Raw genomic sequence first — 17,407 nt, 5'->3', positions numbered from 1 at the left:
ATTCAAGAACTGTCCTGACACTAAGAGTCACCCACGGTTAAACCTTAAGAGTTTAAAGCTTAGGCAAATTGTGGGTATAGATTTCTGCATTGTATATATTCTATATTTCATCCTGCACCTAAATAACCTGGACATGATTGATACTAGCACTGGGATGTCTGAAGGGAAACTATTTCATACCTCACCTGATGACCACAATCTTAAACATTTGAGACAAAATGGTCCAACAGGCTTAGATTGTCAGATTTCGGACCAGATGTCCAAAATTTCTCTTTAACTTCCCTAACTTAAAATCAATACCACCAAATACATAGTCAATCCACTTTACAGTACATTCTATGAAGCGATTTGAGATGTCTCAACAACATGATAAGGTGCTATATCAAATGCAAGGATTATTATTATCTTAAACATTAAGATTGTGCAGAATGCGGAAAATTCTTAAAATTTGATGTTAATTTTGAAACATTTTTTCCAAACAATCTTTTTAAGACCTATGACAAGTAGCAACCAAATTCAGAATGAATTTAAGTATTTTCCAAAATTCCAGACAAATTTAAAACTTTTAAGATAATGATCACAATGTAAAGACCATGTAAAGTTTGGGGTCTTTGAAACGAGTGATCCTTAGTGACAAAAAAAAAAATTACACTTGTATAGCACCCTTCACATCGGAAAGACACGGTTTGGTCGACTATTGAGTTGCTTTGCCATCCATTTCCTATCTTCCAATGCCAATTCAGACAATGAACACTGGCTTCACATGTACTCCCGATGTCAAACAATTTCAAACTAGTTCATTACTTTAAACAAAGTAACTGGCTGAGAACCAAAGTGACACATACAGACAGGGCAATTTATTGGATTATTTCGGATTAGATGGTAAAACCACTTCAAAAACAACAATAAGATGGTGACAACATTGCCATCAAACGATCTAATGATAGGCCTTACCGAAATAGGACCCCACCTTTAAGTGTGAATACCTCCCATGGATGGCTCTTGGCACGCTATATGCTGCAGAAATGTCATGCGGTTTTACTCTCAAGATGTTAGGAAATCCGCATGATGCGATTAAAGTGACACATTTATTCCTCTACTGGGTCCACATGTAAGTAAACTTTTCATCACATTGTTGTGGAATCAACTACTGGGAGGAGGTTCCAGACATAAGGAAGCTAAATAATAATAATAATTATTGCATTTGATATAGCACATTTCACGTCTTCTAGACATCTCAAAGCGCTTCACAGAATATAGACCTTATTTTTTTCTGGGTGAAATGCGGCAGCCAATTATAAATGGTGTATAATTTCACAATCCCATGTTCTCCCGCCACCCCAACTCCCCACACTTCCCTCCCACCCATAGCATGCTCCTTAATTGGTTTAACAATAATTTTAATGTAGAACACAGAGCTAAAATGCACCCTGTTTCAGCTATGCTTATTCCACTCAGCTTGTGATCTATCCTGTGGAATAATAATGGGTAAACTCCAGTATAATATAACCCATTGCAATGTCTTATATACACCATGAAACCAATCTAAAACATATACACTGTCCATCCTCTCAAGCTGGTAATAGGTATTCATTTAACTAGCTGCATACAGCTTAGCAGGTGAGAAAATATCATCTGAAGCTGCTCCATTCTTCCCTTCAGTTTCTTGCTTTGCCACATACATAGTAATAAGTGCAAAAAATAGATGGAGATTGATTAGTTATAACCTGATCACATTAAAGACAATAGGGTGGGTATTGTGGAGTGATTACATCAAATGGGCTGAAGGGTCTTTTTGATCTGAACTTCCTTTGAATATGCAATTTTGCATACTATCTTTTCAAATATTATTCAAAATAGCGAATTCCTGTAGCTCAGTGGTTAGAACACTCGCCTTGCAAGTGAGACACCTGGGTTCAATTCCCAGCACAGCGAAACCTTGGGCAAGTTTCCTTACTCCAAATGCCTGATAATAATCCCTCAAGAAAAAAAACAATAATAAAATTGGTCACTTCAATCCACGACTGTTTGTGGGACACTGCTGTACACAAATGGCTGCCACGTTTCGCCCACAAATATACAGTCAATTCACTTTACGGCATATTCTGTGAAGCGCTTTGAGATGTCTAGAAGACATGAAAAAGCCCAATATCAAATTCAAGGATTATTATTACATTATTAAACCAGGAGAAACTTTGTGTAATGGTCCTATCACTGACCCTCTAGGAGACAGCACTGTTTAGAATCCCTCCAATCTGAAAAATCATCTATTTACCCCTACTCTGATTTCTGTCCTTCAGACAACTTCTTTCCATGTTGCAAATTCCCTTCAACCCAACACACCTCAACTGTTTTCATCAAGCCTCCTATGCTAAACCTTATCAATCAATAAGGAAGAGGAAATCCAATAGCTCCAGCAGAGAAATTGAAAGAAAAAAAGTATATGGTTTATGTATACTTACATGTAAATATATATACATAAATACACACACATATACAGTAAATGCCTGATAACGCGTCACTTCAAGGCTAAAGGGCTCAGTAACCAGTTGAGTGGCAAGTTAGACATAGGTCTTTCTGGGCCACAAAGGAGCGCTGTGACTGATGCGGGGGCTCAGTAGAGGCTGAGTGTGAATGCTCAGATGAATCGCAGAGGTCACTGATCTGTTGGAGGGCCATGCCATGCCCTCCCACCCTATTCTGTTGCAGAGGCCTCATCTAATGGAAGGCCGAACTGTGGCCTCCTGCCCCATTCTGTCACAGGACAGGGCGGGAGGCCACGGTGAGGCTCTCCAGGCGACCAGAGGCCTCAGTGATGCATCTGAGCATGTGCACCCAACCTCCACCGAGTGGCCAAACGAGTCCCAGGAAAGGGCAGGAGGCCTCTGTGAAGCAAAACACCATCTTACAGGATGGTTATCCAAAGTAAGTATTTACAAGAATTTCTAGAATGTGACTAGTAAAAGCAGAGTCCCGTATTAACATTATGCATGGAAAGCCACCACGATATTGATAGCATGGCGACTTAAGTGGTATTGACAAGTTAAACCAGGGTCTTATCAGGGATTTACTATACTTTATTTACTATATTATTATTATTTACTATCTTATTATTATATTATTTACTATATGCATTATATAAACGTACACTCAATGTATAAACTACACAATATATGTATATATATATTCTGGGAGAAAAGTCTACATTTTAAGACTTTGATGTTTAATATAACATAACATAATGATGTTTTGGCATCTCAGGATACTCAAAGGATGGAACTTGAGCTGTATTTACCCAGGTTCATGTCAAAAGTGAACAAAGAATTAGTTACAGAAGGACCTTGTTGTAATGTGGATTACAATTGATTACATAATTGATGTTTCTCCTATATATGTATGCAATGCAAAGGAAATAGCAGAAGTTACTCGCCCACAGGAGTCTGTGGCTACATCGTGAGAGAAAGAATTTCTTGCATGAGTGTACTTGAGCAAGGAATGGAAAAGGAGTGCAAGCCCCAGAACAAAAAGAGTTACTCCCATTGGTGATTTACAAAATAACAGGAAGTTAGAAAATAAAAGGAATTTAGCCTGGCTTAGTTCCATGTGTCTTCAGTAAATATAAGTGATGAAGAAATGGAGATTGCAACTTTGTGTGGGTGTTTAGGTGAGTTTCTTCCTTTGCAATATTCTTTGTCATATCTCAACCAGATAACTCAGAAGTGATGTCAATGGAAACCCAATGACCTGGTTGTTAGCCATTTTGTTAGAGCAAGGGCTTTTAAAGCGGATTTTTTTTCATAAATAAATGTTGGGATTTGTAAATAAATCCACATTACAACAAGGTCCTGACTCCCTATTGCAAAACAGGTTTAATTCAAGAACTTTACAGTTGCATACAAATCATTTCATGCCCAGGCACCCCACTCCTCTACCCACACCCTTCACTTCTTGAACGCGTGGCTAAAAGAGAGGTGCAGAACTCAGGGGTTTCTTTTTATGGGCCATTGGCATGAGTATTGAAGGAAAAGAGAGCTCTTTCAGAGAAAAGGGCTGCATTTAAATCATGCTGGGACAAATGTCCTAGCTAAACAAATTAACAGGGAAATAAATAGGAATTTAAACTAGTAAAGGGGGGGGGGATATATAGGTAAGAGAATCCATAAGTTAACATTAGAAAAAGTAAAGATGACAGTGCAAAATAGCATGCCAGATAATAGGAATATGTTAACTAGGGGTAAGAAGCTTGGCAAAGTAGATAAGGAATCAGAGTAGAAGAAATTGTAGGAAATTTAAAATGTTATAGCTGAATGTGCGAAGCATTCGGAATAAAACTGATGAATTAAAAGCACAGATAGACACATATGGGTACGATCTAGTAGCCATCACTGAAGCATGGTTACAAGGAGATCTAGGGCATTAAATATTCCAGGGTTCTCAGTTTACAGGAAAGATAGGCACTGTGGGATATTAGGTGGGGTGGGGGGTAGCCCTGTCAATTAGGGATGAAATAAAAGCAGTGGAGAGGAAGGATCTGAAATCCGATGACCAGGAGGTCGAGACAATATGGGTGGAAATAAAAAATAATAAAGGGCAGAAAATATTAATGGGAGTGGTTTATAGACCCCCAAACAGTGATCACAATATAGCACAGGGTATTAATGAAGAAATCAGTGGAGCACATGGGAAAGGTAAAGCGATAATAGTGGGTGATTTCAATGTCCACATAGATTGGGAAAACCAGATCGGTAAAAGTAGGTCAGAAGAAGAGTTCATTAAGTGTATGAGAGATAACTTTCTAGAGCAGCATGCCGAGGAACCAACTAGGGGACAGGCCACCCTAGATCTTGTTTTGTGTAACGAAACAGGGCTAGTTGGCAGTGCAGGTATTAAGAATCCTCTAGGGCAGAGTGATCACAATAGGATTGAATTCTGCATTGAGTTAGAGAGGGATATAGTTAAATCCGAAGCAAGTATTCTGAATTTAAATAGGCTAATTTTGTAGGTATGAGGAAAGATTTAGGTAAAATAGACTGGAGAATAAGATTAAGAGGTAAAAATGTATATCAACAGTGGCAAATATTTAAGGATGTAGTGCAAAATTCTCAGCGGTCGCATATTCCCTTGCGGAATAAGAGTACCACAGGGAAAGCAATTCATCCGTGGCTAACTAGAGCAGTTAGGGAAAGCATCAAATTAAAAGAAAAAGCTTATAAAACTGCCAAGAAAAGCAGCAAATCTGAAGATTGGGAGAGTTTTAGAAACCAGCAAAAAANCCTAAAAAACTCATTAAGAGCGAGAAAAAGGAGTATGAGCGTAAGCTAGCTAGGAACATTAAGTCTGATTGTAAAAGTTTTTACAAATATATTAAGAGGAATAGGCTAGTGAGGGTAAATGTAGGTCCACTTCAGTCAGAGACGGGAGAAGTTGTAATGGGGGATAAGGACATGGCAGAGTCCCTAAATGGGTACTTTGCATCTGTCTTCACCCTAGAAGACACAACAAGTCTGCCAACAATAGAGATGCACCAAGGGATAAGGACAGGGAGCAACTTAGGGAAATTTTCATTAGTAGAGAATTGGTGCTAGGGAAACTGTTAGCACTAAAAAGTGACAAATCCCCTGGTCCGGATGGCTTGCATCCCAGGGTTTTAAAAGAGGTAGCTTATGAGATAGTGGAGGCCTTATGTCTGATCTTCCAAAATTCCTTGGATTCTGGAACAGTCCCCATGGATTGGAAGATCGCAAATGTCACACCACTATTTAAAAAAGGTGGAAAGGAAAAGATGGGGAACTATAGGCCGGTTAGTCTCTCATCAGTGATAGGAAAAAATTTAGAATTATTGATTAAAGATGTGGTAATGCGGTATTAGGGGAGCACAATATAATTAGGCCAAGTCAACATGACTTTACAAAAGGGAAGTCATGTTTGACAAATCTCATAGAGTTTTTTGAGGATATTTCCAGTAAACTAGATAAGGGTGAATCAGTCGATGTGGTCTATTTGGACTTCCAGAAGGCATTCGATAAGGTGCCGCATAAAAGGTTAGTCCAAAAGATAAGGACCCATGGAATTGGGGGGAGCATATTAATATGGATTGGGGAATGGTTAACGGATAGGAAACAAAGAGTAGGGATAAACGGGTCCTTTTCAGATTGGCGGGATGTGACTAGTGGAGTGCCAAAAGGATCAGTCCTTGGGCCTCAGCTATTTACCATCTACATCAACGATCTAGATGAGGACATTGAAGTTAATATATCTAAATTCGCGGATGACACAAAACAAGGAGGAAGTGTCAACACAGAGGGCGACATTAAAAAAAAATGCAGCGAGACATAGATAGGTTAGGTGATTGGGCAGGTAGGTGGCAGATGAAGTATAATGTAGGGAAGTGCAAAGTCATCCACCTATAGGTAGCAAAAACAGTAGAGCGGGTTATTTTTTAGAAGGGAAGAGATTGGAATGTGTTAGCGTCCAGAGGGACTTGGGTGTCCTTGTACACCAATCACAGAAAGTTAGTCTGTAGGTGCAGCAGCAATTAGGAAGGCGAACGGTATGTTAGCATTCATTATGAAAGGATTAGAGTATAAGAGTAGGGAAGTCTTGCTGCAACTGTATAGGGCCCTGGTGAGACCACACCTGGAATGCTGTGTCCAGTTTTGGTCTCCTCATTAAAGGAAGGATGTACTTGCCTTGGAGGGGGTGCAGCGTAGATTTACTAGAGTAGTACCAGGGATGAAGGGGATGAGTCACGAGGATAGGCTGACCAATTTGTGCCTATATTCTCTAGAATATAGAAGAATTAGAGGGGATCTTATAGAAACCTATAAGATCATCAAAGGGCATGATAGAGTAGATAGTGGGAGATTGTTTCCCCTGGTTGGAGAAACTAAAACCAGGGGTCACAACCTTAAAATCAGAAGCCAGCCCTTTCACACTGAGATGAGGAAGAACTTCTTCACTCAAAGGGTGGTGAATATGGAACTCACCACCCCAAAGGGCTGTTGACGCTCAGTCCTTGAACATATTCAAGAATGAGATGGATAGATTTCTTATTGCAAAAGGGATTAAGGGATATGGGGATAAGGCAGGGTCAGGTTATTAGCTGGAGTTAGATTAGAAGATCAGCCATGATTGAGTGGCGAGGCAGGCTCGTAGGGCCTACTCCTGCTCCTACATGTTATGTTATGTTAAACTCTGTCTGTCCAGCGCCTTGCGACGTCCTCCCGAAGTGAAAGGTGCTATACAAATGTAATTTTATTGTTGTTGTTGTTCACTTAGCTAGCTCTAGCCTCTGTCCCTCATCTCTTCCTCTCTACCATTGGTGGACCTCCTTCAGTCACTGGATCCCAAAACTATGGAACTCTCTGCCTCAATCCCTCAACCTGGCACCTCTTTTCCCATCTTCAGATCACCTTCGTGACCTCCCTCTTCGACTGTGCCTATGGTCACGTCAGCCGAGCTCGCCATCAAGCTACACCACTGTTAAGCTTTCTGATGCGCTACTCCATGTGAAGGATGTTGTTGGTTTTTCTCCCTTTATTTAAAAAGTAGGGTTCACAGCTATGAGGCTTTCCTTAGACTATTCTTTCTTGAAAAAAAGCCGGATGGGGTCATTTGATAGAATCAATTATAATTATAAACGTTTAGAAAATTTAAATGCAAATTAGTTTTTCTTCCAAATCAAAATTCACAACAAGTGGTTATAGCTTCAAAATAAAGGATTAAAAATAGTAAATAAAAAGTGCAAAAGAGCTTTTTCTCATAAAAGGATGGAAGTTATGCGGAACAAACTATCAGCATGGGTGATGGGACAAACAGTAAAAAAGGGCTTCAAGAGGAAATGGTCAAATTCCTGGAAATTCAAAGGTTTTGAAGGAATCTATTGGAATATTGGATAGATAGACAAGAAAACCAATCGGCACCACTTACCTGAAACTAATGTATTCTAACTCTGCTAACATGGATTATACATGGTCAATTTTCTATCATTAGTCATGCATTTTATAAATCATTGTTTCATCTTGTAATGTTTCAATTTCCCAGTTGAATGGCATGTTGATTTATGGTGAAATATATTAGTGCTTCAATAGTCTCACTAAGTGTAGGCTCAGTTAGATCTTAGCTTTATAGTGCCAGAATTTTAACCGAAATATTCATGAACAATATACTCCTGCCCTTATATTCTAAATTAAATCATTGGGACAAAATAATACGTGGCCTAGTCAGGAGCATTGTAAATCACCGTTGAACCTCAACCTAAAGATTCAGGATTATTAGGTGAAGATGCCTTGATTAAATCTTTTGGATGAGTAGATGAGATAAACCAATGGCTGTCCTTAATAATTAATAATAATTGAGCTTCCTCTGTACTCTGTACAGCGCCTTGGGACGTCCTCCCGACGTGAAAGGCGCTCTATAAATGCAACCTTGTTGTTGTTGTTGTACTGTTATGTGAGCCTACTAACCAGTTATCTCAGTTACACGGTAGGCTGTGCTAAACCCCCAATTTCAAGAAAGCATGAAGGGTGTAGCAACTGTGTAGGATATTCTAAAAAAAATTACATTCCGAGTATGTACTGCTGGTTTTATGCTGATACGATGGAACATATTTTGAAGCCTTTGGTCAGTTGAGAAAAGGTACAGATAATCCTTGATTCCCAGTAGCCCCAAAAACTCCAACTCAAAGCTGTGAAGCAAAGTGCTGATGGATGTTACAATAAAAAAGGAACCAGCAGCTTCCAAGCTTCCAGGCCAATCTGAACAAATAGAGAGCTGTTCAGGCAAGTCAAAGAACCTACAGGAAATTGTGATGTGTCAAACATGCGAGATTTCAGTTTCCCAGACCATGGTCAAATCCAGGACAAGTAGAAGGGAGAGGTTAACAACTAAGATTTGCATAATTATTAACCACTTCACCCACAAAATAAACGCAGTCACACCACTTTACAGTCTATCTTGTGAAGGGTTTTGAGATGTCTCAATGATGTGATAAGGCATTATATCAAATGCAGAATATCAGAAAATAAACTCTGGAGTTAGAAGAAGAGTTCTTGGATGTGATGTCCTGCTTGGCAGTAGAGTTAGTGCAATCCAATGTGAGTATAATACCAAGCTTCATGACAAATCCATAATGTCAAAGTCATCAACATGCCCTAGATATACCCACCTAAATATCAACATAATCCAAGATGGCAAACCATTCTACTACTGGGGGGCTGCTGTATTGTCAGAGGTGCCATGCTTCAGATGAGATGTTAAACCGAGGACCTGTCAGCCTGTTCAGGTGGACCTTAAAGATCCCGTGGCACTAATTAAAAAGAGAAGGAAGTTTCTCCCATTATTCTGGCCAACAATCTCCCAGATGAAATTGGTTTTATTGCTGTTTGTGGGACGCTGCAGTGTGCAAATTGGCTACTTAGTAAGAAGCAAGCAATATAGGAGCTGGTGGGACTCTCTACCTATCTGTTGCTTGATAAGAGTTTTACCCTCACTTCAGAAAGAGTCTCTCTAAAATCATTGTCTGTAGGATGTGAACTGAAAAGTTGGGATGATTTTGAAACAGTTCTTTCCTGATAACCTGGGCCAATAAAAACGTACGGCTGCAATTTTTCAGCGGAATCAGCTAAAAACAACACCCTTCACGAAAACCTGCTTAAATGCAGTTTGCTTGGCTCCAGGACACTGCGCACTGCTGCTGGTTGTTTGCGTGGGGCGGAGTGGGATGGTGCCAGCTGCGCGGGCAGAAATGTGCTTCACTCACCCCGACCCCACGTTATTGAGATTGTCTATGTGTCTCTCCTCTGTAACTATGTGTGTGTCTGTGAGTGTGTCTCTCTCTGTGTGTGTGTATGGTGATGGCCCCGAGAGACAGGAGGTGCTGACCTTCTGTAGTCCCACAGTCAGGACACTAGTGAGCTTGGTGAGCAAAGCTGGTGTTCCCCTACCCCACCCCTCCCCCATGCTCAGGTCCTGACCCCTGACTGTCCAGCACCTTGGGACGTCCTCCCGACGTGAAAGGCGCTCTATAAATGTAATTTTGTTGTTTTTGTTGTTCCGTGGATCTTCAGATTTTCAAATGTAGTGCTGGTTGGAAATTGACCATTCAACCTTTGAGCCTGTCTCCCCCCACCAGCAGTTTTTGTTAAAGAAAGCGTTCAAATTAAAAAAAATGCAAAAATCTATCATGTGTTATTTCTACATGTTTAGTTTATATCAATAAAGTGAAAAAATGTAGTTTGGCAGTAAAATGTGTTTCTCAATAGCACCAATTAACTCCCTGCAATTACGCCCAAAATTTGTTAAATTTCCCTGCAATCATCAGAGGCCCTACAAAGCTCATGATGTTAGACTTAGGAACATTGTCTTAAATCTTAAGATTGTGCCACACTTTTGGAAGCCACTCTTCTGAACTGTCTTCCAAATTAAGACAGCATTTAAGCATTTTCTAAAATTCTTCAAATTTAAGGCAATAGCCTTAAGGCTAAGCGCATGAGAAATTTAGGGCTTTGATGGGAGCAATCTATGAATGTATTTTAATCTTTATTAACATTAAGTTATCTCTTACCTCCGGGTCTTTCGTGTCTTCCATCAGTGTGCAAAAGGATTGCAATTGGCATTCCTACATTTTTTGACCTTCCAACCACAACTACGTTTTTCCCAAATGTTTGAATTCCTAGAGGTAAGAAACCAAAGTAACACATCAGTAACAAGGGCATAGCATTAAGAATACACTTTGTGTATTCAATTGTTTGGCTTCTAAAAGGTTGTTGCAAATCTCAGTCACCTTCCAGTAATGTGTCAACTGCCTAAAATAATTTTAAAACAACAAGAAGATTATATTTGTATAGCGCCTTTCACGTCAGGAGGATGTCCTAAGGCGCTGGACAGTGTACAGCATTTCAGACCCGAGCTGGAGTTGTGGGGGTAAGAGAGGGGAGGGGAAGGGTGGTGGCCGATGGCATGGTCGAAGAGGAGGGTTTTGAGGCGGGACTTGAAGGAGGCTAAGGAGGGGGCGAGGGGGAGTGATTGGGGGATGGAATTCCAGAGGTTGGGGGCAGAGTAGCTGAAGGCTCTCTCGCCAATGGTGGGGCGGGTGGGTCGGGGGACGTGGAGCAGGCCGGAGTCAGCTGAGCAGAGGGAGCGGGCGGGTTGGTAGAGGGTTAGGAGGTCGCAGAGGTAGGGTGGGGCGAGGCCATGGAGGGCTTTGTAGGTGAGGACTAGGATTTTGAACTGGATCCTCTGAAGGATAGGGAACCAATGGAGTCGGGCGAGAATGGGTGAGATGGGGTCACGGAGTTTGGTGCGGGAGAGGACACGGGCTGCAGAGTTCTGGATTATCTGCAGCCTGTGGAGGGAGGAGTTGGTAAGGCCGACAAGTAGGACATTTGCATAGCCGAGCCTGGAGGTGATGAAGGCATGAACAAGAGGTTCAGCGGCCTGAAGGGTGAGGTAGTGGCAGAGTCGGGTGATGTTACGGAGGTGAGGGAAGGCAGAGCGTGTCATTGCTTGGATGTGGGGAAGAAAAGACAATTGAGGGTCGAACAAGACCCCTAGGTTCCTGACTGGCTTGGTGAATTGAAGTGTGCAACCATGGAGGTTGTTGCTGCCAGAGCCTGAGGTGCAGAGGCGCTGGTGTGAGCCAATCAGGAGTTGAAAAATCAAGTTGAAAATCAACTTTTCCCGGGTATTCCCCTCTGGAATCCTACCCCCATCTGGGGTACAAACCCCTGACTGTCCAGGGCCTTTGCACATCTTCCCGATGTGAAAGGAGCTTTATTGTTGCATTTTGATTTGTAATTAGTTGATTATTTTAGAGGTCAATGGATCACAGGCTCCTGCCTTCATTCTTGGGAGCCTGACGGCAGTCAGAGGCAACGCACGATTATTCACAGAGCTGAACATTTTCTGGCTTCAGCACTCAGCCAGGTGGTGACTAAAACCACTTAAAAATGTATATGAAATAAGTTTGGGCAATCTCAAACCAGCCCACAGAGGGTGTGGGTCCCACATCACTAAACTTCATCACAATTTGGCACAAGTTCACACATTTCCAGCAGATTTGCTCATGAAGGCTGATACGGATTGCCGGGGTGGTAAATGCCGGGAACAAAGTGCAATCGGATACCCTTCTGAAGCTGGGGTTAAGGCATGTTGGCCATGCTCATACCTAGGTTATACTAACCTAGCAGTGCTTGATAAACACACTAGATGTTCTGTTCTCACAAAAGGTTGTGCATGCACACCTACACTCTCATGCACACAAACCCACACGTCTATTGAAAAAAGGGTTCCCACGAGAATTCCAAGTATTTTTCCCAATGTCCTTTTGGGTGGTATAGCACCAGTTAGTAGCAACAGTATTCCTCCTGTTCCGACAGCAGAGAAACATACAGTGGGATGTACAAAACAGTGACATGCAATTTGCCCACTGCCCATGATTACACCTTTTTATTAAGCAGCACATAATCATAGAATCAATGAGGCCAGTTGGTTCCAATCTGTATACACAGGGAATTCACTCAAACTGGAACAGGTCCCTGTGGTTTGAAATCTATTTTTTAGCACATTCCCATCACAGTCATTCCTTATTTATAATAATAATAATAATAATCCTTGCATTTGATATAGCGCTTTTCATGTCTTCTAGATGTTTCAAAGCGCTTCACAGAATATACTGTAAAGTGAATTGATTGTATATTTTGTGGATGAAATGTGGCAGCCAATTGCGCCCAGCAGTGTCCCACAAACAGTCATGGATTGAAATGACCAATTTATTATTGTTTTGTTTTTTCTTGAGGGATTATTATCAGGTGTGTGGAGTAAGGAAACTTGCCCAAGGTTTTGCCCTGCCAGGAATCAAACCCAGGTCTCTCGCTTGCAAGATGAGTGCTCTAACTACTGAGCTATTTTATTTGTTGAGTCTAGTGGAGTCCTGTAGCTCGGCACTTGCCTCGCAAACGAGAGACCTGGGTTCAATTCCAGACAGGGCGAAATGTTTGGGAAAGTTTCCTTACTCCACTAGCCTCTCTTTACCTAATAGTAAGTAGGAACCCGGTTGTTAGTCAATTAGCGGATCATTTTTCTGGGGTAATTCCTTTTTGAAAAAAAATTCAATTGGTCACTTCAATCCACAACTGTTTGTGGGACACTGCTGTGCGCAATCGGCTGCTGTATTTCGCCCACAAAATATACAGTGAATTCACTTTACAGTATACAGGGATGCAGACTCCACCTGTATTGGTGGAGTATATTTTGACTGCATATTTTGTGGGCGAAATGGGGCAGCCAATTGTGCACAGCATTATCCCACAAACAGCCATGGAGTGGGTGACCAATTTAATTTTGGGGGATTGTTGGCCACTCTCTTTTCAAATAGTGACATGGAATCTTTAACATCCACCTGAACCATAATGGCTGGTTTGAGTGATCTGCTGTGTTTGTATAATACTATACATTTATTAGTATGCTAATAAATCTCGTATTGAATCCCTGCGATTCTCCAGGTGAATCACCACCAAACTTGCAGTGTAAATTGAGTCTCCGGCAGCAGGAGTCCTGCTTGAACCCAGTGCCCGACTCCACTTGGAGAATCAGGAGCAATATGATTCACACCTGCACTGCACATTAAGCACTGAACTCGCTCTCTGGATCTCCTTCTCAAATTCTCCGGTGTGGGCAATTGGACAACCTGGGAACTTTGAATGGAGCAGGGTCAGCTCTTTAGAAATATTAAATAAAATTTTGCTTAGGATGCCGATACTGGCCGTTTGTTTTTGTTCCCAGTCAAATTGAAAGCAAATTTACATTTATATACTGTTCATGTCAGGAGGAGTCCCAAGGCACTTGGCACCAAAGCTTGGGGTGGGAACCGAGGGAATTGGGGAGGGGAAAGTTGATCGAAAGCAGGGACAAAGAGGTAGATCTTGAGACGGACCTTGAACAAAATGAGCAGGAGAGCGAGTCGGAGGAATTCCAAGTTGAAGAAACCAGGTTAGTAGGGTTTGAGGAAGTCACAAAGGTAGGTAGAAAAGCAATGTGGCTCAGGGAGTATCAAACCATCTTCCCACTGCACAGCTTCTCTCCCGCCAGTACAATAGCATTGATCCTCAACAGATGGTGTTTAGTAGGCACAGCGGCAATATTCAGAACAGCATCTTTGTGTTTCCATTCAATTACTCACCTGTTCTTTTGATAATTTCCCAGATACCAGCTGGAGTAGCTGGAACCATAGCATCCTGATCTAAGCACAATCTCCCGACATTGATCACGTGAAACCCATCCACATCCTTTTCTGGGGCAACTGTGTTGCAAACCAAGCGTTCATCAATGTGATCTGCAAGACAAAGAGGGAAGAGCTTTGAAGATGATAAGTCTTCAGTAATAATCTACATTGAGGCCACAGGCACTGCTTACCATGGAACATCAAGCGTGAATGAAAAGGTCTATCTAGGGAAAGACGCTGAGTGGAGAACATTGTGAACCCATTACCTCCATCTTCATCCGACTCCACTGGGTTCCCGGATTTCAATGCAACAAAATTATATTGTAATGTGGTTCTGATGCCATCTAGTGGTGTGGGTTGACATAACCTGCACCTAAGAATTCACCCCAGCACATCACTCTGAGCTGTACTGCTACCTGAAGCCTCAACTCTTCCAGAAGAGTTTCAAGAAAAACATTGGCTCCTCTGATGGCCCAGTACACAAATAGGACATCCAAGTCGCACATTCTAATCTCAGTCTCAGCAAGGGCAACAGTTACAGCTGATGTGCTACATATGGCCTTATTGCCCCCGTGTTAAAGAAGGCAATAATGAGATAGTTATTGCTCCTATCAGTATCCAGCGGCTCCCTGCTAGTAGGTGCACATGAACACAGTGGGGAGGGGGGTGGTGGATGAAATTCCGATAAGTTGAGTTCCTAGATATTTTCACCCACAAAATAACATAGTCTCACCTCTTAAATCCTGTGAAGCACTTGAGACGTATTGATGACATGGTAATGCGCTATATCAAATGAAGGATTGCTATTATTATTGTTATGATGAGGAATATATTATCACATCCAATTGTTTGGGATATAAAGAAAAGATGTCGGGCTAGTTGTAGAAATATGGCAGTGTTCAGCTGAAGTGCTGCACTGTGTGCTCCTCTCCAACTTGACATGAGAAGCATTAATCAGGAATCAATTCAGGACTATTTCTTTCTGTGTAAGTGCGGCATTCCTTGGAATTTTTTTACATCATTGCTCACGTCATTCATTTGTTTTTTCCTCCGAATAAGCTGCAATCTCCTCAATAGCTTTTGCAGTGAAAAGTAACAATTTACATAGAATTACGCAAATTATACAGCACACAAACAGGCCATTCAGTCCAACTGATCTATACCAGTGTTTATGCTCCACATGAGCCTCCTCCTGCACTTCTTCAACTAACTTTAGCACCTCATCACATCCTCAAAATGTTACAAAACAGTGAAGTGAATGACCAATTTTATCTGGAAGATTGGTGATCAGGACACCAGGAGAAAATCCCTTTTCTTTTTGAATAAGGTTATGGAATTTTAGCATCCATCAAAACAAGCAGAGGGGAGCTTAATTTAACATCTCATCCCAAGGGCAGGCCCGCCCCAACTCCTTCAGTAAACAAATATCCCCATGTTTTCACAGTTTAATTCAGTCTTGGAATTGTTTTATCGATTTGGTTTTATCGAGCCCAGATGTGTCAGTGTCAGTCTGACCTGACCTCAATACCTCCACGTTGCCCCCTCTTTGTCTGTCTTCAGATCACACCTGAAGAATTTCCTCTTCGACCGTGCCTACGGTCACCTCCGCTCTGTTCCTGGCTCGGCGTCAGGCTCCACCATTATTAAGTGCTCCAAGAAGCTCAATCTCAAAGTTCATACAGATTGTTAGGCAATGTTGGATGAGAAGATATGGGCTTCACACTACAGGTCATCTTAACAAAAGGCTTCTGTGATAAAATCTATAGCTAAACACACATCATGGAAACCACTATTATAATCAGTAAAGTTACACCTCCTTTTTTGCTCTAACAGAACTGACTTATTTTTAGTTGCTTTTGTGATTGCCTCAGCTTCCCAGAAGTCACTCTGAACCAACTCGATAAAACAATTCCACAATTGAATTAAACAGGCATCATGGGGATATTTCTTTACTGAAGATGTTTTAGAGACCCAACTGTGCTCCCACTGTTATAATAATAATAATCCTTGTATTTTATATTGCGCATTTTACATTTTCTAGACATCTCAAAGTGCTTCACAGAATATGCTGTAAAGTGAATTGACCGTATATTTGTGGGTGAAACACGACAGCCAATTGCGCACAGCTGTGTTCCACAAACAGTTGTGGATTGAAAATGACCAATTTATTATTGTTTTGTTTTGGAGGGATTATTATTAGGTGTGTGGAGTAAGGAAACTTGACCAAGGTTTCCCCTGTTTGAAATTGAACCCAGGTGCCTCGCTTGCAAAGCGAGTGCTCTAACCACTGAGCTACAGGACTCTACTTCACTGGAACATGCAGACAGGCCACCTCCTCTCATATGTGCACACAGACAGGCTCATTTAAAATCTTGTATAACTCTTGAACATCCCCTTTGAAAACTCCTTTCAAGGAAAAAGAGTCTAATTGTTGAATTTAGATAATTCCTCGGATCATCTGTGTTTCTCTTATCTTCACTGTCTCTAAGGCCTGGGTTGTGGTGATCAGAACTGTACAGAGCATTCAATGTGGAGAGCCTGACCAGAATATTGTATAGCTTGATTATGTGTGTCGGAACTCAACTGATTTGACAGCACTTGTATTGTCTGCACCCTGTCTGATATGAAATAGAAATGACTAACTGAAAGGCATAGTAAAATTATTTTAGTAAAATACTATATTACAGACATGTACTGGAGCAAACTGGCAAAAATGGCCACAAACATCCCTTTCCTTGAATCATTCTCATTGTAACAGTGTAACTCTCATGGTTCTGTAGCTTACCTGGCAGAGGTAGCTGGACCAGGAGCCCAGTGACCTTCGGGTCCCTGTTTAGTTTCTCAATCAGCTGCACGAGTTCTTCTTGAGGTACACTATCTGGTCGTAAAATTGTCTCACTGGTAATGCCTGAAGGCAAAAGAACAAGAAAGGACATACTGATATGCAGTTCACTGAGTAATGGAGATTATTTTATGCTGATCACATAAAAAATATCAGATGCTTTAACCACAATCTCAAATACCATCCTCTATTGGAACAGTGACAATATTTCTACTTGCCCACTTATCTTTGTGGCTTCTTTGAATGCAGTCCATTAATAACCTATATCAAATCTACAGTAGATTAGTGCCATGAGCCCCATACCCAACAGGAACTCGATTCAGACTACCCAATCTCATGTCACA

The 17,407-nt window shown here is 41.4% G+C and overlaps 1 protein-coding gene across 2 annotated transcripts in view; it reads right to left on the bottom strand.

The window, feature by feature from the left end:
- Positions 1 to 17,407, bottom strand: part of LOC103177682 (methylenetetrahydrofolate dehydrogenase (NADP+ dependent) 2 like) — a 63,844-nt gene that overhangs the window by 28,640 nt on the left and 17,797 nt on the right. For both annotated transcript variants that reach the window (XM_007891969.2, XM_007891970.2), the window contains 3 exons: positions 17,007 to 17,129; positions 14,180 to 14,332; positions 10,565 to 10,672 (listed from right to left, as the gene is read on the bottom strand). In XM_007891969.2, the coding sequence (XP_007890160.1) occupies positions 10,565 to 10,672; positions 14,180 to 14,332; positions 17,007 to 17,129 (384 nt within the window). The remainder of the gene's footprint in view (positions 1 to 10,564; positions 10,673 to 14,179; positions 14,333 to 17,006; positions 17,130 to 17,407) is intronic.

Source organism: Callorhinchus milii, unplaced genomic scaffold (genome assembly GCF_018977255.1).
Source record: "Callorhinchus milii isolate IMCB2004 unplaced genomic scaffold, IMCB_Cmil_1.0 Scaffold1, whole genome shotgun sequence".
In the NCBI taxonomy this organism is placed as follows: Eukaryota; Metazoa; Chordata; class Chondrichthyes; order Chimaeriformes; family Callorhinchidae; genus Callorhinchus; species Callorhinchus milii.
Note: the sequence above shows the minus strand (reverse complement) of the source record. Positions and strands in the feature narration are given on the sequence as shown.